The 27,027-nt window shown below is 40.0% G+C and overlaps 1 protein-coding gene across 6 annotated transcripts in view; it reads left to right on the top strand.

Moving 5' to 3' along the window:
- Positions 1-1,486: 1,486 nt before the first annotated feature.
- Positions 1,487-27,027, top strand: part of TSC22D1 (TSC22 domain family member 1) — a 136,137-nt gene continuing 110,596 nt past the window's right edge. For all 6 annotated transcript variants that reach the window (XR_010922623.1, XR_010922624.1, XM_067563154.1 and 3 more), the window contains exon 1: positions 1,487-5,657. Coding sequence is in view for 4 of the 6 variants with exons in the window: in XM_067563154.1 (XP_067419255.1) it covers positions 2,821-5,657 (2,837 nt within the window). In the remaining 2 variants the exon portion in view is untranslated. The remainder of the gene's footprint in view (positions 5,658-27,027) is intronic.

The following is a 27,027-nucleotide window of genomic DNA, read 5'->3' on the forward strand; positions in this document are numbered from 1 at the left end:
ACATTGGCCTGGTTTATACTGGGAAGTGCACTGTGCTAGAAAACATGTTTACTAACACTTCTAAAATTCTTGCTCACACTAAAGACAAAATCTTGTTTAATGTTGTTAATGTTTTCTAACACAATGAATTGTGTACCTATAGACAGAGCCTCTGTGGAGGGAAGTGGGTAGTTGGGTCTATTAAGTCTCATCTTTCTGATGGTAGAAGGAAAGTGAGGTCTTTCTTCCTTTGCAGAATGTTGGCTGCAGGCTATTGAAAGGGGTGCTATTTTAATAGATGGATTTAAAATTACTTCACTATAATTTAGCTACCACCAACACATATTTTAATTGCTTCAGTTGTGAGGCATGAAATGTTGCACTGCTGTTTTTCCTTTAGTTATATCTACTTTTGTAAGAAACAACTATCTATGTTATATAGATATAGATACAATTTATGAATGCAGTTTTTTAAATTGCTAATTTGTATGCAACTTTGAATGTTTAACACATCCAGTATATTGTCCTTAATTATTATCATATAATCTATGTTGCCTGAATCACTGTAGAAGAGATCTTTGCAGCCCAAATATTTATATATATTCTGCATTATTGGTTGAGCCAGTAAGAGGTACCATATTAGCTACAGCACTGGCAATTATGAAGGAACAAGTGAGCTGAATTTTTTTTTTTTTAAATAAATATCTTCACCTGCTGTAATTCACATACTGCAGGTGAGTGGAAATCTAGAGAGGTGAGCGTCTAGGGCTAGGCTAGAGTTAAAAAGCATGAGCCCACCTCCTGAATTTCAGCCAGTCCAATCAAAGGATGAGTCACTCCAGAAACATTCTCCACTAACTGCAGTGACCAACCCTGCACTAGCCAATAAGGGCGCTACTTGCGCCGCACCCACCGCTCCCCTTCCCCCACCCTGTCCTGTATGGAGAGAAGGGGACCACATGGCAACTGCAGTTAGTTGCACAAAAGAGGCACGTGATTTTTGCACAAGGCAGGCAGGCAGCCCCCTGACGATAAGGCCTCGGGTTCTCATTCATCAAAGGCTGGGCGGGGGGCGGGCTGGGAGCAGAATAGACTGGATCAAAATTGGAACCGGGGATGGAAAGAAAATGATACAGCACTTAACCCTGTCGCAGCGGCTACCTCTGCAACAGGCCAGGAGGCTGGGGCCGGGCGAGGACCGATCATGTGAAGCAGCAGAGGCGTGCTACCTGCTGCGGCAGCCCCAGGAGGAGAGAGGCACTCGGGGCGCGAGTATCTGAGCCAGAGACATTCTTCTGCCTAGGGGGGGCAGCAGCTCAGCTGGCGCAGGCAGCTCCGCGGCTCACAGGCACACACCGTGCAACAGCAGCACGCGCCCCGACCGCTCTCACCGCGCTTGCGCTGCGCTCCCTACCCAGACACTGCGGGAGCCTATTAATAACGCCGGGGCCGGGGCCGCTCCGCCAATAGGGGGCGCTCCGCCCAGCCCGGATCCGGGAGGGGGGCAAGCCGAGTTCTCCGTCACCGCTCGGCAATTTCCGGCGGCCCGAGCCGAACCTAGTTCCGGTCCGTCTGCCGGGCTGCCTGCTTCTTCTCCCTCCAGACGGGCTTTATGTCTGCGGGCTCAGCGCGCCTGCGCCGCCGCCATCTTACTTCGCTTCTTCTCCCTCCCCGGCCCCTCTCCGCTCCGGCCAGCCCCTCCCCTTGCCCAGCGCGGCGCCGGCCGTCCTCCAATGCCGTGTGAGGAGCCCGGGGGGAGGAGGAGGCGGAACGAGTCTCTCTAGCAGGCAGCGCAGGCAGGGCCGCCCCGCCGCCTCCGGGGAGCCAGCCAGCCAGCCAGCCAGCCAGCCGGAGGAGGCTCAGGGCAGGAAGACAGGGGCGGGCGGGCAGACGGACCCGGCGGGGGGAGGAAGGACGGACGGACGGACTCACTCCTCATCCCTTCTGCGGCCGGAGGCGCTCGGAAGAGCGGCTGTCTCCCGTTAGCGGGGGCCGGGGCAGAGCGCCGCCCTGCAGAGAGCGCCGGGCCGGCGGAGGGGAGAGGCTGGGCTGGGCTGGGCTGGTTCCCCTGCCGGTGCTGGGCTCTCCTGGGAGCACGGGGGTGGGGCGGCCGCTTGTTTCGGCCTCCTCCTCCTTCGGTCTCTTTAGCCCCCCCCTCCCCACCCCCAAAATGATTCAGCTCCATGGCTGCCACTGAGGGGAATGTCCCTGCCCGGCTCAGGCCGCCGCCGCCGCCCTGCTGCGTGCCAGCCCGGTACGGATCTGCCTGCGCCTGGCTGCTGCTCCTAGGCGCCCCGGCCGGCCGCTCTGCGGAGCCTCTCTCCGCGCCCAGCAGCGAGAGGCGGCGGCCGCTCCCCCAGCACCCCTGAGCGGGGAGGGCGGCTCGGCCGCGGCCCCCCTCCCCCAGCGCTCCGCATCTCGCTCGGCTTGGCTTGGTGGGCGGCGGTCGCTTCGCTTTCTGAGTTGGCCGGATAACGTGGGTCTTTCTTCGCTCCCCACCCCCTGGAGAGGAGGGCCGGGGGGAGGAGGGGAGTGGCGAGCCGAGGGGAAAGTGAATGGCGAAGGACAGAAAGTGTCACATTCGCAGGCTCTGAGCTGAAGGCGACGGAGGGATCCGGCCTTACTCCCCCTCCCCCGCCCCAGAGAGGAGGAGGAGGAGGAAGAAAAGGTGGTGGTTAGTTAGTGGTTGTGCCGAGGCGTCTCAGCCTGGGCTGTGCGCGCCAGCGGGAAGGGGAGGGGGTTGTGTGCGTGGTGCCTCTCCCTTGGGTTGCATGCAAAGCTAACTGTACGGCTGCCTCTCTTCGTGCCGGGGAATTGCACTCTTAAAATAAACCCGGTACAATGCACCAGCCTGACTCAGCCGCAGACATTAGTGCTAGGAAGATGGCGCACCCGGCAATGTTTCCTCGAAGGGGCAGCGGCAGCTGCGTTACTGCGCTCAATGCACCAGGTACCGGCGCTGGGAGCAGCGCGCTCTCCGCTGAGGATTATCCGCCGCCTCTGCTCGTCCAGCCGCCTCCTCCGCCTCTTGCAGCATCTTCAGCGGGGGGTCCACAGCCGCCGCCGCCGCCTCCGCAAAGCCTGAACCTCCTCGCACAGTCTCAACTCCAGCCACAGCCTCTTGCACAGGCTGGAGCCCAAATGAAAAAGAAAAGTGGCTTCCAGATTACCAGCGTGACCCCGGCTCAGATCTCTGCCAGCATGAGCTCCAACAACAGCATAGCAGAGGATACGGAAAGCTACGACGACCTGGATGAGTCCCACACCGAAGACCTCTCTTCTTCAGAAATCCTGGATGTTTCTTTATCCAGGGCCACAGACTTGGGTGAACCTGAACGGAGCTCCTCTGAAGAGACTTTAAATAACTTCCAAGAGGCTGAGACTCCTGGGGCTGTATCACCAAACCAGCCTCACCTTCCTCAACAGCATCCCCCTTTGCCTCATCACCCACAGCAGAGTGTTGTGATCAATGGAAATGTTCACCCACATCATGGTCACCATCACCACCACCTTCATCATCACCATCATGGGCATCATCATCCATCGCATCCTGGGGTGGGCAGTACACCAGCTTCTGGAGGACCACCCCCAAGTCCATCATTTAGAAAACTGTCCACAACTGGAAGCTCTGACAATGTTATCACAACTGCACCAGTTTCTGCTGCATCATCCACTGGTACACCTGCATCTGTCCTGTCTAATATTCGCACTACAAGTACTCCTGGCAATATAGGCGTAAGTCCTGTTACTGGAACTAGTACCTTAAGTAATATGGGTGGTGGTAGTCCTAGTATGACAAGTAGCATGCTTGGTAACATTAATATAAACTTAAGCAACATCACAACTACTGGTAATATACATGCTTTGTCTGGAACCAGCAGCAATGTTAATGTAAATATCTTGAGTGGTGTTGGCAATGGTACGAGTGCTTCCTCTAATATCATCAATAATGTTACTAATCCAACTGCAGGAATGGCAGTGGGATCAAGTCAGCAGCAGCCTGCAGCTGGGACATCAAGGTTTAGAGTTGTTAAATTAGATTCCAGTTCGGAACCTTTTAAAAAAGGTAGATGGATATGCACTGAATTCTATGATAAAGAAAACACTGTAGCAGTTACAGAAGGAGTAGCAGTAAACAAAGCGGTAGAGACTATAAAACAAAACCCACTTGAAGTGACTTCTGAAAGGGAGAGCACCAGTGGGAGTTCTGTTAGCAGCAATGTAAGCACACTGAGTCACTACACAGAAAGTGTGGGAAGTGGAGAAATGGGAGCACCTACTGTGGTACAACAGCAGACATTTCCAGGTGTGGGTCCACAGCAGATGGATTTTAGTAGTGCTGGACCTCAGACTATTCCAGCATCCAATATACCACAGAGTATTTCTCAGTCACAGCTTGCACAAATACAGTTACCTTCTCAAGAAGTAAACTATCCGCAGCAAAAGCAAGGAGTCCAGCCTCCTGCGCAGGCTAGTGTAACCACTCTTACTGGTGTTCAGCCAACCCCAGTTAATGTAGTAGGTGTATCATCTTTAGGTCACCAACAACCTGCCATTCCAGGTATGGCTCAACAGCAGCTACCATATTCTCAACCTGCACAGCCTGTCCAAACTTTGCCAGTTGTACCACAACAGCAGTTACAGTATGGACAACAACAGACAGTTCCTACGCAGATGGTCCCAGCACGTGTTAAACCAGTGAATCAGAGTTCTGTTACAGGGACCATACCAGATTACATACAACATCAGCAGATACTTCAGCCTCCAGTACCTGCTGTGCAGTCTAGCTCTACGGGAGCAGGAACACAGGTTCCTGTTGCTCAGGCACCAAGCATTCAGCCTTCTGTACAAGTACACCCTGCTGTGGCACCAGCTCAGCCTGTCGCACATGCTCAGACAGCAATGCCATCTGTAGGTACCGGTGGTCAAATTATTAATATTGGACAACAAGGAAATGTACCTGCTGTGGTGCAGCAGCCACCTATTGCAAACCAAATTACACCTTCAGTTATGCAGCAAATTGCTGCTGCTCCATCTTCACAAGTGGTGCAGCCAGTTTCGACTGGGATAATTCAACAGGGACTACAAGCTAGTGCTTCAAGTGTTCCTCAGCAAATGGTCATTGGTTCACAAAATACTTTACCTGTACAACCCCAGGCACAAGTAGAAACTGTAGTTCAAGGAATAACCAGCCAGCAATTGCCTGCAATTAGCCCTATGCCTTCTGCTAGTACTGTTCCTGCTCCAAGTCAAGCTAGTTCAAATGTACCTCCTGGTATACCTTCTTCTTCTGTAAGTTTGGGTCCATCACAGAGCATAGCACAGGCTTCAGCTGTACAAAATGGGAATTTGGCGCAAAGTGTTAGTCAGCTTCCCTTGGTATCAACTAGTATAAATATGCCAGTGGCACAGAATGTGCCCCAACAGATATCACTAAGCTCTACCCAGTTCTCTGCACAATCACTAACTCAGTCCATTGTAAGCCAAATTGAAGATGGCAGGCGCCCTACAGAACCTTCCTTAGTTGGCTTACCTCAAGCTGCCAGTGGTGAAAGTGGTGTTGGAGCATCAGCAGCTGTTTCAGATGGGAGTGGCAGCAACATAACATCCTCTGCTTCCCTTTTTCCACTGAAGGTACTGCCATTGACAACGCACCTTGTTGATGGTGAGGATGAGAGGTAAGATCATGCCACTAACTTTCTAAAGAAATCATATCACTTAGATGTCCATTGGTTTTCAATTACTATTGCAATGATTTTGTAAGATGAAGTGTAACATTGCAGATATAGTTGTGATGCTTCTGGTTTGTTAGAAAAACAGTTTCTCAGGTGAAGAATATACAGCTACTGTGTTCAAATTCTTATGTTGCTTCTCTTCTAAGAGAGGGAGTGAATTGTATTGATTGCGCTCTGAAATTGTTGCATGAGTACACTGTGTATGTGTAGTAGTACCTAGCAAGGGGTGTGTGTGTGTGTGTTTTCATTATATTATACATACACAATGTGTGTAGTGACTGGCAAAAGTACCCTTTGGAGCGTGATTGTATACTTACAATAATTAAAGTTTTTTGGGAGGAATTCTCAAATACAAATAACTATTTCAGATTTATTTTTAGGTGTATTTTACAAGCCTAGGAGTCCATCTCAAATTTTCTTTTTGAACCGTGACTAAATTATGGTTCAGTTTGCTGTGAATGTATGTCTTATGGAAGGTTTGGGCCTCCAACAGTTGCCTTCCACTTCAGGCAATGTGGGGGTGGGGTGGTGGTTATTTTAAAACAGATTGTTCAGACTGGTCTGAACCTGGACATTTCCTCAATGTTCTCTGCTGCTTTTCCTCCTTTCCCACAGAACTTTTGCTGATCTTTGAGCCCAACTTGAGGCACTTGCATGTTTCGCTCCTGGAGTTTCCATTTTAAAACCCTGTTCTCTTGCCAGAATTGCTCAGTTCTGCAAATGGAGTGCAGGCATTTGAAACTGATGCGCCTGTACCACCCTCTGTCAGAGAAAACATCATTAGGCGTTTTAAACCCCCTCCCCCAAACTCCTATGTTTCAAACTGATGAGAACTGGGTGTCTTGATTTGTGTTTGTGTGTTGAGTTCGCTGGTTTCTTAGGTAATGGGTGCAGTGTATCTATGTCAATTTCAAAGGTTTCTGCTCCCTGTACAGAATGAAGTGACCTTGGCAAGGGACATTTTACAATCATTATTTAATATTAATAATCATGACTGTGTCTGGTAAACCAAATTGGGATTAGGGCCCTATTGTAATGGACTCTGGACAAATGCATATGAAGACATGGTACTTCTCTCAAAGAATTTACAGTCTGAGAAGAAGAAATTCCATTAATAGGAAAGGTGAGTAACTTAGGACAGAATTAAATAGTCTTGAAAATGAACGGTGGAAGAAAAGGACATGAAAAAAGGAAAGATTCAGGCTTAGAGAAAGTGAAAGAAATAAAATAGCAAACACTTTCTTTATCTCCAGCTCCTTCTTGGATATAATCCAGTGAGAGGTAAGGTATTTTTAAAAAAAAATTCCTAGGTTCATACAGCCATTTAAATCCTGAAAAATAGCAGAGGACAAATTTGTCCTACTTGTAGATCTCAGGATTTTGAGAGAGGTTAGATATTAATATTATATCAGCAGTCTTTGATACTGTTAAGCATGTCAACACCTCATGATCAAAGTGGCTATAATCACTGTTTCTAAGAGATCCCTGAGGGGTTAGAATGGGTAGCTGCTCATTTTCCATGAGGGCTTTCGCATAAGAGGTCTCACAGTATTCCATTTTTGGCACACTTTCTGTTCAACAAGTATGTGAAGCTGGTAGAGGAGGTTTTGAGATGTTATGGGCCTGCAGTGTCACCATTATGCTGATGAGGCTCAGCTTTGTGGATTTTTGTTTTGTGTTTTTCCTTGGAGAACCTGAACATTGCTCTTTGCTTTTCCAGTGTTGGTAGAAACAACGGGAGTTCTGTAGCACTTTAAAGACTAACAAATTTAATTTCAGCAGGCATAAGCTTTCGTGAGCTTCAGCTCACTTCCTCAGATGCATTTGGTAGAAATGATACAGCAAATAGATAACATATATAGGAGGCAACATATACATATCCTAGTGTTGGTAGAAGTAATTGAAATTGAAGCTAGCTAGTGTGCTCAGACCAGTTAAGATGGGAGTATGCTTGCTGATACTGGAAAGCATTTTGAGAATTGGCAGAGGCATGTGACTGCACACTAATTTTGAGAGTAGAAATCAGCTGTTTGTCACAGTTGGTATATTTGTTCATAGTTCTTGAAACCCAGGTAATAGCAGTAGCTGGAAATGCTGCCTTCCTCTGTTTCTTGGCTGACGAAAGAATGCATCCTTTACCTTCCTATGCAGACTGTGCCCTCATTATGTGTCTTTGTCATTTCCAAGTAGACTATTGAAACGTGCTTTCATGTAGCTAACCTTGAACATCACTCAGATGCTTCACTTAGAGTAGAATATGACTGCCTGTTTTTAAAGACATGTAGACGGAGGAGACTATACTATTAGTGTGCAATTCACTGGTTGCCAGTCCACTTCTTGTTCAAAGATACCAATTATATACAGATGTTCTAGCACCTGGCTAACTGAGACCACCTCTCCCCATATATCCCTTTCCAGAATATACCATTAGTGGGAATTCTTTTGCTTTCCATCTTGGGGATAGAACTCAGCTTGTCATTAGCTCCATATCTTCAGTACCAGATCCTTGGCTCTGGAATGCCTTTCCACTTAGTCTATTGGAGTCTGAATCTTGTCACTTTTAGGAAGTGATGCAAGTTGCATCTCCTTGGTCTGGCTTTTCGCTAATCTCCTCAGCCACTGGTCTCCTTTAGTTGGTGTTCTTGGTTTTGGTTCTTTTTGCTGTGGAGTGTATGTATTAAATTAGATGCCCCCTGTTTGGGGAACAATGGGAACAATATTGTATTATATAAATGGACTCTGCATACTTAAATAGGCATCCTAAAATATATCTAATAAATAAAATGGGGGCAGCCTAGACTCCAGGCAGCCACTACATTTTCTGATTTAAGATTTATATGTACACATCCCAAGTGGTTCCAAATCTGACGAGAAAATGCAGAAGAAAAAATGTAATTGAATAATGCTGAGTGACAACATAATTGGACTGGTGAAGAAGTTGTAAAATTCCATTGTGAGCATGCTTCTGAAGAAATGTCTGACCCATGTAATATCTTGTGTAAATTGGATCCCAGCTTTCACTGAACCCATTTTATAATTGTGTGTAAATTCATGTGTCAATGTCTTTTTACCTTTAAGTTGTTAACCCTGTTACCTCTTTAAAGCAGTAACTGCACTCGTTCCTGTGCTCATTGTTATCTGCATCCTTTTAAGAGGAGAGAGGATTTTCGCTTTGAAAATAATAGCTGGTATTTTCCCAGTATAAGTCAGACAGCTATATTTCAAAATGTAGTGGAGAAAACATAAAAAAGAACTTAAAGATGAGTTCCCTGACAGGATATCCTGTGGAAAATTAATATATGAACTTCAGTTATTGAAGAGAAAGGATAAAAGTAATACTGTTACAGCTGCCATATTAATAAGCTGTTTCTTCTGGCTGCTGTTCTTTTAGCTTGTCAGATACACCTCAGATTTGACACGTCAAAGTCTAGACTTGTCATCTGTCCTAATAGCTCAGTTTTCTCAAATATAGGCAAATTCCCTTTCAGTATTAGGTAATTTTTTTTCCTTGAGTCATGGTCTATATTGACTCTTCATTAAAAAAAATTATTGTTCATGTAAGTAGCTCTTGCCTCATTTTACACAGAGACTAGTTATTTAATAAGTCAATTTCAGACAATCTTTGATCCTCAGATGTTTTAGCTATGGAAATCTTAGCCTACAATTTTCTTCATTTTTTGTTTTTAATGCCCTTGGAATCTTTCAAATAGGTAAAACAGATCTTAAATATTTTCCATTACATTTTCATGTATGTAGATTTTGTATTGCAAATTGAGTCAAGCTAGGATCTTCCTAGGCAGTGCATTGTTAATATAATATGCAAATAAAAAACTCATAGTGGGAATCCATGTGTGCAATAAAGAGCATAACTCTTCATGTTTAGTTTATGTATAAGTACAAAATCCAACTCTGTATTTGTATTTTTTTAATAGTTACAGAACTGACTTAAATCACACATTTTGTTTGAAATTTGCCTCTCATTCATAAATGTCACTTGTAATGATGGTAAAAATCAGACAAGTAAAAACTTTCTTTATTTGTTTGCTTCATGCACTTAAGAACAATTTATATATGTCACTTACACTGCTTCCTCTGTAGTCAGTCTGTGTTTTCACCTGTTTGTGTGTCTTTTGCACAGCAATGGGGTGAGAAACCATTTTGAAAAGTAGGAAAATGAAAAAGTAGGAAAATGACCCACAAAAACTGGTATGGAGACTTAAGGGCATGTGTAGTACCTGAAACTATTTTATAGCATTTTTTTTAATGACTAGATTTCAGGTTGCTGATGTGCCTTTAAAATTGGACAGTTAGCTGTTGCAGTGAAATGTTTGCTATATAGACTATAGGATTGGTCTGAGGGGTTCTTAAACTTATGAAAAGGATGGATGAATGAAACCCATCTAAGTGAATTAAGCACATTTGTAAGGATTTTTAAAATATCTTTAAAAAAATACTAACTGAAAGAATGCAGTGAGGAAGTAGAGGGAAATTTAATAGGAATAATTAATGTGTATATAGTGTAGACAACCAAGGCCAAGAGAACAAATGAAATTGTATAGATGTTGCTAGCCAACTGTGACCTATGGTAAGCAGACCAGGTTGTAGAACTGTGAGCATAGCATGATCCTTTTTCTCTTCTGAGATGTGCTGTTTAATATTTTTAATCTGTAAGAGTTAAAACTTCTTAGTGAATTTATATGGAGCTTGTTTTTAACTAAGATTTTATCATGTTTTATACATTAACTGGGGTTACAAGGGAACTGTGGTGTATCCTTAAAAAGGCATAGCACTTTAACTGTTTGTAAGGAGCTTCTGAAGTTGTGTAAGTTGTAACACCAGTTCTTTAGCACTATCATTATTACAGTCCACCAGTTTTAAAAGCTAAATTTAACTTTAGAAATTTACCATGAACTTGAAATTGTCATACATTTTGCATCCTGGAAGAGCATGTTTGCATGATTAATAGATCATCCATAATTCAGTTTGGCTATTAACAGAACTGAAAAAATAACACTTACCTGCTCACCAATAATCAGATTGATGAATAAAGGAATGTAGTTTTTGTCTGGTGATGAAGAGAACACTCTTGTTGCCATGTCACGCTGTCTGGCTCAACTCTGCACTCTGCCCAGTAGCACAGAATGCCAAGCATAGGCAGGAGTGACTTTCACTGTTATCCTTGCTTTGCTGGAAGGGTGGGAGAAGGGAAGGAGGGAAGTACTCTTCTTTCCAGAAGCAGTTGCTGGGTGGAAATAAGTGCCCTCTGTCCCCATTACTAGAGCCTTGCAAATCTGCAGCTAGCGGCTTTATATCTGCAAATATCCATGGACCATGTTTGTGGATTGGATGCAGATACAAATATTGTATTCGCGCAGGGCTCTACCCATTATTACTTCCTGCAAGAGTCTTGGTTCTCTCTCTGGCCAGGATGTGTTGTGTTCCCAGACATAAGCCTCTGCTTACCCAAATACACAATGAAAGCAAAGTGTGTGACAATACACCACACACCTTTCATTCATTGTGCATTAGAAGAATGTGGAGAGGCGAGGGAGCAAATCCCTGGCTCTGTCAGTGAGAGGACTTGGGATAACCATGTGGAAGATGCTCTCTTTGTCACTGAAATTATAAACGCATTACTTCCCATTCATGATACATGATTGAGAAATTATTTCACAGTAACAACCAATATAAATGAAGTAAGATAACTATTCACAATCTCAAAACATGATAGGACAAGAAACAATAGCCTGAAGCTAAGGAAGGCAGAAAAAAGTTCTTACGAAGAGTAATTGGAGAGCAGAATAGACTCCCAGAATATGTGATTGAAGTACCATTATGGATATTATTAAAAAAAGAAAAAAAGGCTGAAGACATTAATGTGAATCATTTGGTGAGAAGCCCTACAAAATATATGGCATCAGACTGAGTGACCAAACTTGTATTTTATGGACCCTACTATCTGAATTGTACCCTTTTGGTCCTTGGCCTGCTGTTGCGAACGGTTTACAACAGAGTTTTTCACAATTAACATATGTCATGTGGTGTGAACATTTAACTCCCATCAACTCCTTTCATGTAAATCACCAAACAGCTATTGTATAGTATCAGTTTTTGAACCTGGTATATTTTTATGGTAGCAACTATATGTGAAAGGTTGCATCTGTCAGTGAAGTTGCGAGGGAAGTTTTCAGGGCGGAGAATGAATAGAACATGAAAACATGATGTATCTTACCTCATGAGGGAAATCCGGGTACTTGCACTTGCAGAAAGCTAGTACACATGGTACAATGTGTGTCTTATCATTAATAGTCGTTAATTTGTGAATTAATGGCATGCTGAAGCCCTATTGAACAGGGACTCACATGACTTTGGCATTATGTAGAGGTTAAGGGATAGCATTTGCTAAATTTCATATGTATGAGTAAAATATATGTTTTAGTGAAATTATAAGTGTTCATAATTTTGCACTGTAAAATAGTGAGTGATTACCATTAAAAGGACCAGAATAATGGATTTCCATTGTACAGTGGCTGTTAACTATTTTACTTTGAGCCAGCCTTCCCATTGAAGTCATAATGTTTATATCCCAAATCATCAAAGCACTCCATTAAAATAGATCTTTTCAATTAAATTTGTTTCTCTTCAGGTGATCAGAAGCGACTCCTTGATTTCCCTTTCCTTCTCCACAATTTTAATATACATTTATTATTCTGATCACCTGGATGATTGACTGTTAATTATACAGCAGTTCAGTTAAGTTGCTAATGGTGATCATTTATTGTTTTTTACCTTTTTGTCAGCAATTTCCTGGTTTAATAGCCTTCCTGTCTTCCTACTGCAATCTTTGTGAATTTAGAAAACAAGGATGTTTTTAAAATAATGGAAAATGCTACATGAACTGTATGCCCCTTGATTCTTTTTTTAAAGGTTGTTCAGTTTTTTAATTGGCTATTTAAAACGGACATCATTCTGCTTAACAAAATTTGCTCTCTGTGTATATTTAGATTCTAGTAGCAAAAATATCGTGAACATTTTCACATTTGGGTGCCTAAACTTGGGCACTTGGACCAAGATTTGCAAAAATAGGCATCTAAATATATACCCGTATTTCCCCATGTATAAGACGCTCCCATGTATAAGACGCACCTTAATTTTGGGGCCCGAAATTTGAAAAAAAAATGTTATTGAACTCAAGTTTTATTCATCATAAATGCAAGTAAAAAAATCTACAACCACTGTATAAGACGCACCCAGTTTTTAGACCCCAAATTTTTCGAAAAAAGGTGCGTCTTATACATGGGGAAATACGGTAAATAAGTGGCCCAACTTTCAGAGGTGCTGAGAAACTACAGCTCCTGTTGAAGTCAGTGGAGCTCCAGATATTGGGTAACTCTGCAAATCAGGCCACATACATAGGTTCTTAACTTTGGGTATGTAGGCTTAAGTTCTTGGCCTAAATTTATATTTCTTCTAGTAGTGCAGTCAGCACAGCAATGGAAAATTTTAAATGAATTGTATTGTTTTGCATGGAACTGTAACTCAAGTTCCAATTATTGGGACAAATTCTGCACTTGGTATCAACTGTGCAGCCCCATTGAAGACAACAATGAGTATTGTACAGGTATAAGTGGGGGCAGAGTTTCAAAAGTAATTGGGATGAATAGGTCAGGAAACAACATGGCTTGACTTCTTGGCTTGCAGAGCTAACATTTAAAAATAGTCAACAAATATGGGATAATTCAAACACAAACATAAAAGCCATTTTTACAGTAATTTTTCATGCAGAGTGGGAGAAGCCCACCGTACATTTGTGCCTTACTGGAGAAAAACAAAATGCTGATTTCTATTGAAAAGTTGTAGACTAAATGTTTTTGTTCAGGTATGGACTACTGACTGCAGCTGAAGACTCTGTATAGCTTGTGTTCTTTGGCCTAGCCTTGTCTTAATAGTGGAGAATATTAGGCCCAGATTCAGCAAAGCACTTTTAATCACATGTTTAGTCTTGTTGTCACTAAATGATTGGCTAGGTATAGACTAACTTACTCTGTTTGCATTAATATTTCCTTATTGGTTTGGAAGGCCAGTGAGGAGAAGCTTGCAAGAGTTCTTGGAGGTATGTATCACAAATCCCTGATTTCTTCAAATATAACCGAAAATTGTAAAATTCAGGCCCTGTTGCCCATGTGAATAAAATATAGAGCACCATCCAAAAACCCCAAACAAAACAGTGTTAACGGGCTGATAGGCTGGGACTTTAAACACACCAGTCAAAAAATTTAGTTGTGGGCTGCACGACAACCTTTACACCACCCTTTTATGAATATGTAATATTTTGTATTGCATGTCCTGTTCAATTTTGTTACAATATTTGTGTACTGTATGGCACTTACATCTGAGTTGTACAGCTTTGTGGATTTGAACTTGAAGTACTCCATATACACCAGAGGTACATTGACCTGTATACCTTGTATCCAGCGTATTACAACTTGATTCATTCTCCAGAATAAACAGCCAGAACCTACACTGGTATGTGGTTTTCAAATAGTTTTATTTGTAAACTGTCTTCAAATAGGTCAACTGTGCTAGCTGCTATCAATGACTAAGCGTGTGTCACTTTTTAAAAATAGTTATCTGAACACAATGTACCTGAACAATTTTTAACTAGTGAAAAATATTTCCTGCCCATTCAAATATTTCAAATTGCATGAAACATAAAACAAAACAAAAAATTGACATCTGTGGTGAATAGTCTTTATTCTTAGCACAGAAATGAGTCTTTTCAAGCACTCAAATGAAAAACAAATGTATATAATGGAAATGCCTTCATAACTTTAGCTTTTCCTATGTCTGTGAACCCCCAGCTATGCAATGCCAAGGGATTAAATCACCTTCAAGAGTAACTAGAATTTAGACTTTCACTAAGCGTCACCTTACCTTTACTTCATCCAACTGCTGTATGGGCAGATGTACCTAACATTATATATGAGTGAGATACGTAATAACTGACCATCCTAATTTATACAAGAGCAACTGCAGAAATCAGAAGAACAAAAATTAACCACATTAAAATTGTTTTCATACACTGGCCGCACACTTAGTCACTTGATCTTTTAGTAAGTTATTTAAAATGATTTAAATATAAAACTATTGCTTGAAATGAAAGCTTTTAGTTTTAATTCTTTTACTCATGAGCTTCCTTCATACTCCTGATTTAAGAAGGTCTTTACTTTAGCAGTGGTGAAAATATAGTATCTTCCCAAGAGCGCACGCAATTTAACTATGTAAACCAGTGATTATTCTAAACTCCAGTCCTTAGTATTTTCTTTAACAGCAGTAAGTACGAGCCAATAAAGGTGTGGTATGATTGGGTTCAAAAGCGGCAATAAGTAGCATAAGAGTCCTCTTTCTGCTTGTTCAGAAAAATTTGTTTTAATCCTTTTAGAGAAGTGCAAGTTAAAATTACTGAATTAGAACCCAGATCTGTTTAGTACTTGTTTGGTATATGCCGAACTGATTTTAATATTGTAAACTCAGTGGGGCTAACTCTTGGACAACCTCTTCTTACTAAACTGAAACCCAGAAATTTTCTGTATGAATATTCCTTCATCTCCAGTAGTCATAATATCTATGATGAGAAGGCAATTTATTTTTCTAATTACTCCTGATAGTAATTACATTCTGATGTCTCAATTCTGTAAGTAATAGACACAACAGCCATTGGATGATCATAGTATTTATATTCTAAATGGAACATTCAGTCCTTGGATTTTTCTTTAATTATCACAGTGCTTGTTTAGCAGGCCTTTTATAGATACGTTCCAAGGCCTCCTTAATTGGATAAAGTATTTGAAAAGCTAATTGAAATGCCCAAACATCCATTCAGAGAATGGGAGAAGCAGAATTGATATAGGATGTAAAGGTATGATTAATTAGTCCTAGAAATAATCTCATAAAATTTCTTCAGTAGATTCTCTTCAGTAGAATCATGCATATGACACAAGATGGTGTATGCTAGCTTTAGATATTTTTGCAGACATAGATAACTTCTCTTTTGTTAAAGTTGATGTTTAGGCATTTTTTATAAATTTCTTCAAGCTGTCTAACTGTATACTAATTCTGTACTGAACTAATCTATGCAATACTTTTGTGTAGATAAATATTATCCTCACTTGACAGATGAAGCAACTGAAACAGAGGTTCAGAGTTTTGGCTCGATCAGTATCAGAGCCTGGATTTGAAATAGGAGGTCCCAATTCCTGGCCCCACCGAAGACAATGGAAAGTTGCCAGTGACCTTCTGTGGGTCGAGGATTTCACACTTGATCATGCATTTAATGGCAGCATTATAGAAAGGCATAGAGGTGGTTATGGAAGAACTGTTTAATGGTCCAGTTTGATATGCTGAAGGCCTTTTGCAAGGTACTGAGTGTCTTCATCTCTGCTTGATGTCAGTTGTACCTGAGGATGTTCATCCGCTCATAGCCTCCGAATGTGTCTAAAGTCTGGCAAGGAAAGTTTTCTATTAATAGTTTCATAAGTTAGTCTATTACAATAAAGATGGCTTTTAAATATGTTTAATGTTTATAAACTACTTACTTGAAAATCTTGACTCTAGCTTGAGATTTCTGTAAATTATCCATAGCTGACTTTATCTTTGGGAAGTTTTCAGGTTTAAAAACTAATAGTTCCACATACGTATAAAACGTTAATCATAATATTCCTTTTTTAATAAATCTGTTGATTAGAGAAATGGGGATTGCTTCTTTTATTTATTTCCACTTTGTCTTGATCTTTTCTGGTAGGAGCATAAAAGTTGGTACAGGTAAAAGCGGCTGTGTGTTAAACAGCTGTGCATTTAAGTAATTGCTTAATAATTTACTGTAGTATTGAGATGAGTCTCAGCTGTAAGTACACAGGATTTCAACCTGTAAATGCGTTCATTATGTTAAGATGGGACAAAGCATGCTCTACTGCCAAGTGGTTCTTCAGTAGGTGTAATTTCTTAAATTGGGTGAAATTGTGAGCTCTAAACTTGTTTTGGAGAGTGTTTTTGTGCAAGTCTTCTCTGCATTTTTTCCCTGCCAAGTATATAGAAAATGTTTACAATTTCGTATTTGCTGTAAAAAGGAGTAATTGAACTTTAAAAAAGGATAGCATATTGAAATATTTCTAAACCCTTTCTAAGACTAGATTTATGAAATTACATCAAGATTAAATGTACTTCTGACTAGGTATATACAACTATTGATAGTGTTCATTATTCTAGAAAATATTAGTGAATTTAATTAATTTTTTTTAAGGGTTGTGAAGACAAAAACTGCAGTGTTGATCTTTGGATGTTTGTAATCTCTGTTGAAAAGATGCCAAAAATCTAATGTTTGAGAAAATTTAGGTCCTTATGAAAAGTGTATAGATTTCTTTTCTGCTTCTTATGTCATATGTTTCTGAAGGATTAGTACTATTCATTATAGAATAACAATTTTTAAAAATTTGATGTGGCATAAATTTAAATGTTTTTAGTTTTATATGGCCACCATATCTTTTGTGATCAGAGTGTGGTTACCATGCCTGCTAAATAACCTCTACTTGAAACTGCATATCTTTTTGCTGTTGGTTGCTTATGCTGGAATATAGAGAGTGATGTTACTAAGCAGCTTTGTTGTCTATTAATGCACTAGAAACTAACACATGAATAAAGGAAAAACTTGATAATGGGACATCTTATTTTCTGCTTCTAAAAAGGAATTGTATTCTAGGGAATGGAAATTAGAAATAATTTTTTGAAGTAGATGACTAACACTGAAAGTCTTTGATTTTATGTGTTTGTTAGACAATCTGAATGAAATGTCTGTACATTTCCATATACCTTGTTATATGATAGACTATCAAAATATTTAAATTCTAGAATAAAATTTATTTTAATGTGGTTGTTAAACTATTAGATGAAAAGAATATCTCTAGTTTTTTGCGTTCTGTAACTTCAAATATCTGTTAAACAGGTGATTGCTTGGCAATATCATGACAGACGTTTGAGTAAGAATTCTGCAAGTAACACAGTGGAAACTTAAAGCATATGCATGCATATGTGTTTATATACACAATTGTTTAGAGGATTATTGACTTAAAAAGTAACAAACTTAACAGTTGAGCTGAAATGTGAACTAGGGTTGCCAGTGTTGGTTGGACATATTCCTGGAGGTTTCATCACATGACATAATCTTTAATTCCTGGAGACTCCAGGGCAATCCTGGAGTTGGCAACCTTATAAACTGAAAACTTTCTGTAAACTTGAAAACAAAAAGCAACAATTAAATAAACAAACAAACCTGCAAGATTCTACTGAAGATTCTACTGATTCTACTGCAAGATTCTACGTGTAAACGTTAAAAATCAAACCTTTTTAGAATTCAGATACTTGGCTGTTTTTAAAATTGGGTCCTCCTTTATTTAGTTCCCATGAAAATATTTCAGTGTTCTGTATCTCTCCTGCAAATGATGATGACATAGTTAAAGTATAGTTGTTGTCAGAAGGGTGACTAAACAATGGTACCTTCTAACCCATCAGATCTGTTTCCTTTGTCACATCTGCTTAATTTTCAGAGCAAATAAGGTTTTTTTCCCCACAGAAATAACTGGACTTGGTTTTTTGTTTGTTTGTTTGTGAGATGCAAAACATACCTTTTCCCATTTTCTTCAATGAAATTCCAAATTGCTCCATATCACAGCATTCCTGCTTTTACAGAAGTGAATCAGGAAAACTTTCAAGCCTTATTAGGTGTTTGTCACTAACTTTTCTAGAGAAAAAAGAATAGTGAGTTTAGATTATAGTAATTAAATGAAGGAATGAACTGTCTTCAAATATCAGATTTAAAATATAATTTGCTCTTTTAGTCTACACACACAGTCTGTTGATATGAGATCGTAAACTTTTAAAGACATTTGTAAAGAGTTTTAGGTTATCCACCTGTGATGAGGCGTACAGATCCCACATTGGGCCTGAAGGGTTAAAGGGCAGTATTGGGCCCAGGTAGCCCAGCCTCTTCAGACATGTAGAGCATGGTCCAACTCAAGAAAGGGTTGAGAAGGGAGCAACCCAGCTCAGGAGGGGAAGGGCTGGGGAGGAGGACAGTCCTGCCTGGAAAGCTCCTGACAAGGGCACCGGAATAGTCTTCTCAAGGGGAATCTGCATGTTGAGCTTGGTTGGGGCTGACGGTTTTGCTTGCCTTTTCGTTTTCTTTTTGCCTCATGTTGGACTACAGGCTGTAGGAGAAAGGCAGATGGTAGGAAGTGACCCAGGGAGGGACCTAGGACCCAGAAGACACCTTGAGGGGCCAGACATAGTTAACCTTCCTAGGGCCCTGGGTCGGAGCCCAGTCAACTGTCCCTATTACAGGAAGGATGTAGACCCTCTCCAATGCATCTCTGATTAAGAGAAGGACTGGACTGCAAATCCTACTCATGGAAGGAGGGATTGGCGTAAAACAACTTTTATACAAATAATGACCAATAAATATATTTCTACAAATTTAATTAAAATGTAAGTCTTTAAACAAGTGCTTTCCCCTGAAATGTTTGAAATACAACCATCATGATAAAAACTTGAACATGAAATTAATTTTCAATGTCCCACAAGAGAGAAATGTGGAAAAGTAAGCAGAACATAAACTATAACAAGCAAATTGGATTTTTAATTTTTTTTATTGGTCAGTGGTATTATTAGTAGATAAATCTGTCTACAGTATGACTTTATATTGAGTGTTCTTTAATTAACTTGTGCTCTAACTTTGACTGATTTGCTCATTGTACGAGTCCATTAAGACAAGTTTTGCTCCTTTAGTTAGTCACCAAAATTCTTCTCAGTAGTGGCTTGGCTTGGCTGGAAAAAAATCCATCATGTGCAACCATATTGACTCTCACATAGGATTGTGAGTGTTGGATCTTGTTGGAACACAAAGCTCTATCTCTTGAATTAATGGAATAACTGATAGCAGCTGTAGTAGGCCATTATCCTCTGTGTGGAATAGCCTCTACAGAGGGAACAAGTACACCTTGCCAGTGGGTTGTACAGCTGTTTGCTAGACAGCAGTGGAATGTTGACTTCAGAATCCTGGATTCTGTTCCAGATTGTGGAGGAGTATATGCTCTAGTCAGTGGTTACAAACTGTTGTGCCCTACCCCATGGCTCCTGCACCTGTTTTTCTCCCCCCCAATTATTCGTGTCCCTGTCTTCTTCACCTCTTGCCCGTCCTGTGTTCACTGCCCTTCTGCATTCAAGTTAGTGTGCTTCCTTCTTTTCCTCCATGCTGTATAGCCATCAGCAGGGGGACTAATGAGGGCACAAGAGAGACAGTATCCCTGCTCTCAGATCCTGAGCTCAGTAACAAAGGAAAGAATTCATGCTCAGCCACCATCTTTAATAAGCTTATAAGAGCTGTGTGGGGATGGAGTATGCTCAGTGCAGTCAGAATTGTTGGAGAATGTAGCTGCCAAACTCTAACAAGCCTCTTGAGATTTTTTTCCAGAGGCCTATCATTCAGTCAAATTGTTGGATTTTCCTGGGAATGGCAAAAGGCCATAACATCCAGAAAATCTTCCCTTCTTCCCTCTACTAAATTTTAAGTCTGTTCTCGAGACTTGAAATTTGGTAGAGCATCATCTAAAACATGCTGATGCTATAGCTTCTCAGTGAAACTACTATAAGAACTTTGTAACTTAAGGGAAGACTCTTTTTCCATAACCTTGTTCCCTGACATGGCTGAGCTGTTTTAGCTGATACCTCAAAATAAATAAAATAAAAATGAATTTTGTCGAGATAAATCCTTATGCTTCAGCGCATAAGCCAACTTCTAACTATCCATGGTTAAGAGGAAACTTTCCTTGGGGCAGACTGCTCATAAATACTTTCAGCAGTTTTCTTGAACTTTCTTCTAAAAGCTTTTGTTTGCAGTTGTTGGAGACAGATGGTCCAGTGTGATAACTCTTATGTTCCAAACTAGAAATAAAAACCAATGGAGTTCAAAAATCAAATCTCAGTTTTGCCTAGTTGAGAACACAGGCTCAAGGTGGGTGGGAAGGAGGAGGAAAATAATGTAATGGGATGAAAGGGCAAATCAATGGAATAGAGGAAAAAAATCTTGACTATTTATAGAATCTAAAATGATCAAAACTGGTCATGTGGCCATTATATATTAATAGTTACTCAGTGACATAAATCACTGTCTTTATGAAATAATAAAGTTAAGGTGCTGTTGGATCTTTTTACAGAAAAGTTGTAGCCAAAACAATATTGTACTAAAGTGTCATAACAAATATGTCAAAATTAGGAGCACTGTTACTGTAAACAGCATGGCTGAACTGAAACTTTCTCATTCATTTAGAGTTTGTTGTTCAGGAAGCCTTTCTCGTGCTTGAAAATAATGTAATTGTCAGCACATCAATTTCTTAAAAGAGCACTTTAGACACTACAGCTCTGACATTGGATCTCCATTGGAAAACATCCAACTGGCCTGTAAAAGAAAAATACTGTAAACAGTATATAATAAGCTAAGCTTTTTCAATTTTTTAGAACTATTTTAAATTGATTTCTGAAAATCTTGTTTTTTTGCTAAAGTATGTCATTCATAAATCATAGAATGCAACGTCCTCCTTAAAAGCAATACCTTGGCTGAAAACATGGGTGAATTAAATTATTAATGCAAATATTTAACTTAATTTTCTGTTTTGATAAATTTATTCAGTGCAATTATCTCTTAGTAGATAGAAAGGACAAGACAAGAAGTCCCATCAGCAGGGTACAAGGACAATACCTTTAGGGTCTGGGTTTCTCTGCTTTTTCCCTATCCCTTGTCTTTCTAGCTGCTTGTATATCTACCAGGGTGCTGTTGTGGACCCTGTTAGGAGTCTTCATCTTTGATTGAAATCTCTGGCTAGTGGTTGTCTGAAACTTGAAGATCTATTCTCTTTGCCTTTGGAAGCAGAAGACACTATCTATTGTTTCTCTTCCTTCTGGCTATCTGGAAAGGGCAGGGAGAGGCTGTTTAAAATCTCTGCCACTCATCCTTCTAGAGTGTCTCTCTGTTGAAATAGTGTCTCTTACTCTACCCTTTCCAGTAGTCTCTGTGAATAACTCTGCTGCCTGTCTCTGCTCCTACTTTTCTAAGCAGCAGCAGCATTGTGAAATTACCATGGTTCTTTAATTTCAGTGCTACCTGCAGGGTTCTAAATAAAAGTAGTGAAACTAACTAGTCTTGTTTGTTTTTACTGCTCTCCTAGCCATTCAAAGCTTTTCCCTTGTCACTGGGTCTCTTTTCAATGTCTGATTTGTGTTATTCCAGGAATAAACAGTTGTGTGTGTATTCACTCTATCTTTTTTGCTTATGTGTTACAATAGCTAGCCACAATGGGGAAAGTCAAGGACTTGACTCTGAACATCAATGTCTCTTGTTTTTAATGGCCTTTAATGTGGTCTCACCAGTTGCATCGCCCTAGCAACTCTGGAAAGATGTTCAAGAATTTCTGCAAAAATGTGCTTCAGAATTAAGTAACTTGGTTAGTTTTTAAATGGCTTTGTGTTGGTAATATCTTTACCATCAAGACTTAGTCAGAAGAGTCAGTGTGGTGTATGTATTTCTGTTTTCATCTGTGTTCAATTTGGCAGCAGAATTTTTTCAGCATAAAATGTAGTACGCATGATGTGCCTTAATAAAGAGATCTTAATTTTGTTTTCAAGAGTGTTCTTGAATCTACTACTAGTAGATACTTTTTTTTGCTATGCTTCTATGCATTGCTTTTTATACCCAGGTACAAAGAAAATCTCTTCTGTTTGTGAAATAGTCTCAAGGATTCTTGCTGAGAGAAAATATTGAAAAGGAAAATCTCCATAACAAATCTAAAGTGTGAAAAGTTTTTAAAATACTACTTTATCCATAAGTATTAAATTTTGTAAGTTCAATTAAAGTACAGTAAAATAAGTGCACAGTTGGGGGTAAGGGAGAAAGCAAATCAGTACATCAATTTATATTTTATGTGGTACAAAAATTCTGGAAGGCACCTGAAAAATAGGGGGAAAAGCAAATATAATACACCTTTTCTAATATTTCCCATTGTAGCTCCATAGTGTATAAGAGCTCAACATTTAGAGAAATATACAGGATTTCTAAATTTACTATAAAAATAAAGGAAAATAGTTTTGAAAAAATGTAGTACCTGGTTTCTGTAGAAAAGCAATAACAATTTCAACAATTTCAAAATTTCAAAAACAATAAGCATCCACTGAGAGGTACTGTAATGTCTTCCGTCTTGCTATTTTTTTATGAATGTTTTAAATTTGGCATTCCAAGTCTTCAGTATTGTACTGTCTATGAATGTAGTGGTACATCACGGTAAGTTTAACTTGCTCATAGGCAGAAACAAAAGTAAAAATTCAGTGCAGGAAACGGAAATTACTTATCAGTACTAGGTATGTTGAATAACCTTTACTTTTTTTTTTTTTTTTTTTTGCTGTATACAGTAACTTCATTACAATTGTTCATACACCTCAGATTTGACTGCTACAGGTTCCGTATTATCAAAGCTATTTGAAACCTTCTGGCTTGCCTTAATTAGTCATTGATATGCTTTCAGTCTAAACTGAGAAGAGAGTTGTAGGCTCAACTAATATAATGTAAGTTTCAGATTTGCAAATCCTCTAACCTTGCATTATAACTGCTCAGTCTCTTCCTTTTTTGAGGGGGGAATGGGGGGAGAGGTGGGAGGGAGTATCCCAGAGTACTTTTGAGATCTTAACTACTTTAATTGCTGACTAACATAAATCCTTAGAGATGATTCCTAAAGTTAGATAGTAAAGATGAGACCAAAGCTTATAACACATGAGCTGCCCCGAGTGGTTGTGCTAGCAACTAATGAGTAGTGCCAATTTGAGCTTTAGCCTATACCTCCTGATCGAACAGCCAAGTTGAATTAAACGCACCACCACCGTTGAGTAAAGAGTTTTCATATGTAAGTGGGCCTCAAGTTAGTGGCAACATTAAGTTATAACTTGAGGTTAAGTTTACAGTGAATGCAAGCCTGACGTGCCTAAATCACTCGAAAATGGGATTTAAGAGCCTGAGTCATATAGGTGCTTTTGAAAATTTTATCCTTGAGCTATTTTGTAAATATTAATGTCATGTGATTTTCAGCAGCTATTCCAGGAATCATGATTGAGAAGATGGTGGAGTCCACACACATTTCAATGGTTTTGTTAGGCTTCTGGAAAAGGAAGTTAACTGGTTTAATTTTGGTATAATACAAATTACTGTCCACTTTGAATGTTATTACAAATTAGTGGCAGAATGATTGATTATTAATCTGCGAGATCCAGAAAGCCCTGTAGATGTTGCTCTTAAAGTTAAAATAGATTAACAAAATATCAATTTTAAAGTAATCTCAAGCAACTGAATAAGTAATCAAATTACTATATGTTTAACAGATTATTCAGCAACATGTCTTTTCCAGCAATTGTCAAACATGTAAATTGGTAGCACTACGTAACATTGTAGTAAATGACAGAATTGGGTTTAAAAGAAATGAAAAACCAAGTGACATAACACTTGCTCATTGTCCAAAAACCATTTGGATGGTGTATAGCTGGATGCACAGAACTGCTTGTCAAGAAATATAGGCTATATTCCTGTTTTTGCCACAGTTTTTGGTGAGTCTGAATTTCACATAGGAAATGATCTGTGCTTCTGTTTGAAAAATGGGGATAGTACACTCTTACCTAATAAGGTGTGTTAAGCATAAAACTTTCCCTTAATTTGGTGAAGCAGTTTGAAATACTTTAGTAAAAAATGTTGTATAAGTATGATATAAAATGTTACCTAAATACAGTTCTTTACATTTTTAGTGCATTTTCATTCAATATATTTATTACCGTTCAGAAATTAGTTCACTTATTTGGCCGTTGAAAATATTTCTGATACTTGAATAATTAATTTGTGTTTTAAAATTGGCAACACTAGAGAGTTAATTGAATGGCCCTTCTGTTTTTGTTGATTGTCCAGTTTCCTGAGCCTTGGGATGATGGAGAACTGTGTAAATTCTTAGAATATCTTTAGCACCTGAGGACCACAGCATTGGAAATGAAAAAACAACATGGTCATTATTTTTTATAATTCTTATTTTGATGGTGTTTACAATATGTCAGGTGCTGTTCACACCTACAGAGAGATGATCCTTGCTATGGACAGTTTAAGAAGACAAGCAAAGGCTTGGGGAGAGGGATACAATCAATGTGTACAGTATGTTTTTTTAAAAAAACCTTACAGCAACTATACTTGACTGCTCCACGATTTGTTCACTGTAAGTTGGCTGACCTCTTTAAGGCATCACAGAAGAGGAGGTCTTGAAGAGGTATTTGAAAGAGAGGTTAGTGGTTTTATTGATTAGTTCATGGAAGACATTATATACATAGGGAGCAACATGGAAGAGGGTGCAGATATATTGGTGGGGTGGTGGGCAATGCATTAAATACGTAATTAAAGAGAGGAAGAGCTGTAAAGGTCCTTAAAAATGAGGACAAGAGTCCTTGATCTCATGTGATGGAAAATGAAGAGCCACTGGAACGAATGAAGCAAAGTCCGAATGATGGGCAATGGGGAGGTTGTAGTGCAGACTGGAGATGGAGGGCTTGAATGAGAAATATAGCAGTGTGGATAGAGTGAAAAAATCCAATGTTAGAAACAAGCCCAAGGAAGAAATTGAATATGTGGACACAATCTTGGGGTGGATGGATGTGTGTGTCTGCCTCTCTGTCCCTCCCTCCCCCCCCATCCCTCAGTTTATGGATATGTGAAAATAATCCTCCGTCTTTGCTTTCCTCCCTCCTTATTGTTTGACATTCACTGCATTTTGTTTCAAGTTAGATTGATTTGAATGCATGCCTAGAAGAATTTACAATTTATGCAGTGCCTAGCATAGTGGACTCCAATCTTGATTTAGACCTTTGTTTGCCACTGCAATTCAGAATCTATTCTTTATAAATATGACACTCAAAAAAACCCTACTACATTAAAAGAACACTATTAAGGTTGCAAAGTCAAGCACTTCAAAATTAGGAAATGCCAGAATTAAGATTGCCCCTGTGACCTTAATTTGGACCTTTGTGCATATGCATTATTATATAGTCTTTACTTACATGATCATAACTGTAATAATGTTCTTTTAATATAGCTTTGTGTGTGTATTTTCCTAGGTTTTTAAAAAAGCAAATTAAAAAAAACCAGAAGTGATGACATGTGGCATTATATTGACACCCACGTGGGTTATGAGAAGGGTTCACCACACAGTCCTCTACCATTTGAGCTAATGGAGTAACTGATAACAATAGTACGATGTCATCTTCTATGTGTACTAGCTGTAGAGGGGAATGGACACTTGGTCAGTTGGTTTCAGACACTTACAGCAGAGGAACGATTCTATTCCACGCTCTGGAGGGGGAGTATATGTTTTAGTTGGCACAGGCTCTTCTGCCCATTTCCTCCCAAGTGTGGCCCTTCTGTCCTGACCCCTTCAACCTGTTCTAGTCCTAGTACTGTCTCCTTTCCACACCAGGCTCTTGGACCCAGTCCTGTTCTCCTCACCTAGCCTGTCCCAGTCTCCAATCTTCAGGCTTTTCAACCCAGTCTCCTTGCCTAGCCTGTGCTAGTTCTCTTCCTTACTTCTTGACCGATCTATCACTTCTCTCTTCAGTCACCACTTTCTTTCCACTGGTTTTCAGTCCTAGTCTTCTTGCCCACCAGTCCCATTCCATTCCCGCTCCCAACCCAGACCAAACTCCTTGCCAAGCTGGCAACATCGGCAAAAAACTATTTTTCCTTAACCTTGTTCTCAGAAAAAGCTTGAACCACTTTGGCTGACATTCACCATGGAAAACATCAGCTGTTAAGTGGTTAGTTTGCAAAGTCATAAACCACTGAAAACAGGGTATTATAGTGGGAACTGTTGGGCAACTGTAGGGTTGGTCTATACTAGAAAATTAGATCAGTTTAACTACGTTGTAATCCACACCCCAACAGTGCTGTGAAGATGACATAAGTCCCTGTATAGACAGTGCTAGGTTCATGGAAGAATTCATCTATTAACCTAGCTACCGCCTCTTGGGGAAGTGGATTACCTATGCCGATGGGAGAACCCCGTCTATCAGTGGAGGTGGTGTAGACAAGCCCTTAATAGGCAATATATTCTATGTATGTTATGTGTGAGCATAGCAGTATTTTAACTATTGATAACTATGCATGTTCATAGTTGGCTTATAGGATACTAATGACTTGGAA

This window comes from Emydura macquarii, unplaced genomic scaffold, assembly GCF_026122565.2.
Source record: "Emydura macquarii macquarii isolate MOO-44397 ecotype Brisbane River unplaced genomic scaffold, CSIRO-AGI_Emac_v2 contig_2473, whole genome shotgun sequence".
NCBI lineage: Eukaryota > Metazoa > Chordata > Testudines > Chelidae > Emydura > Emydura macquarii.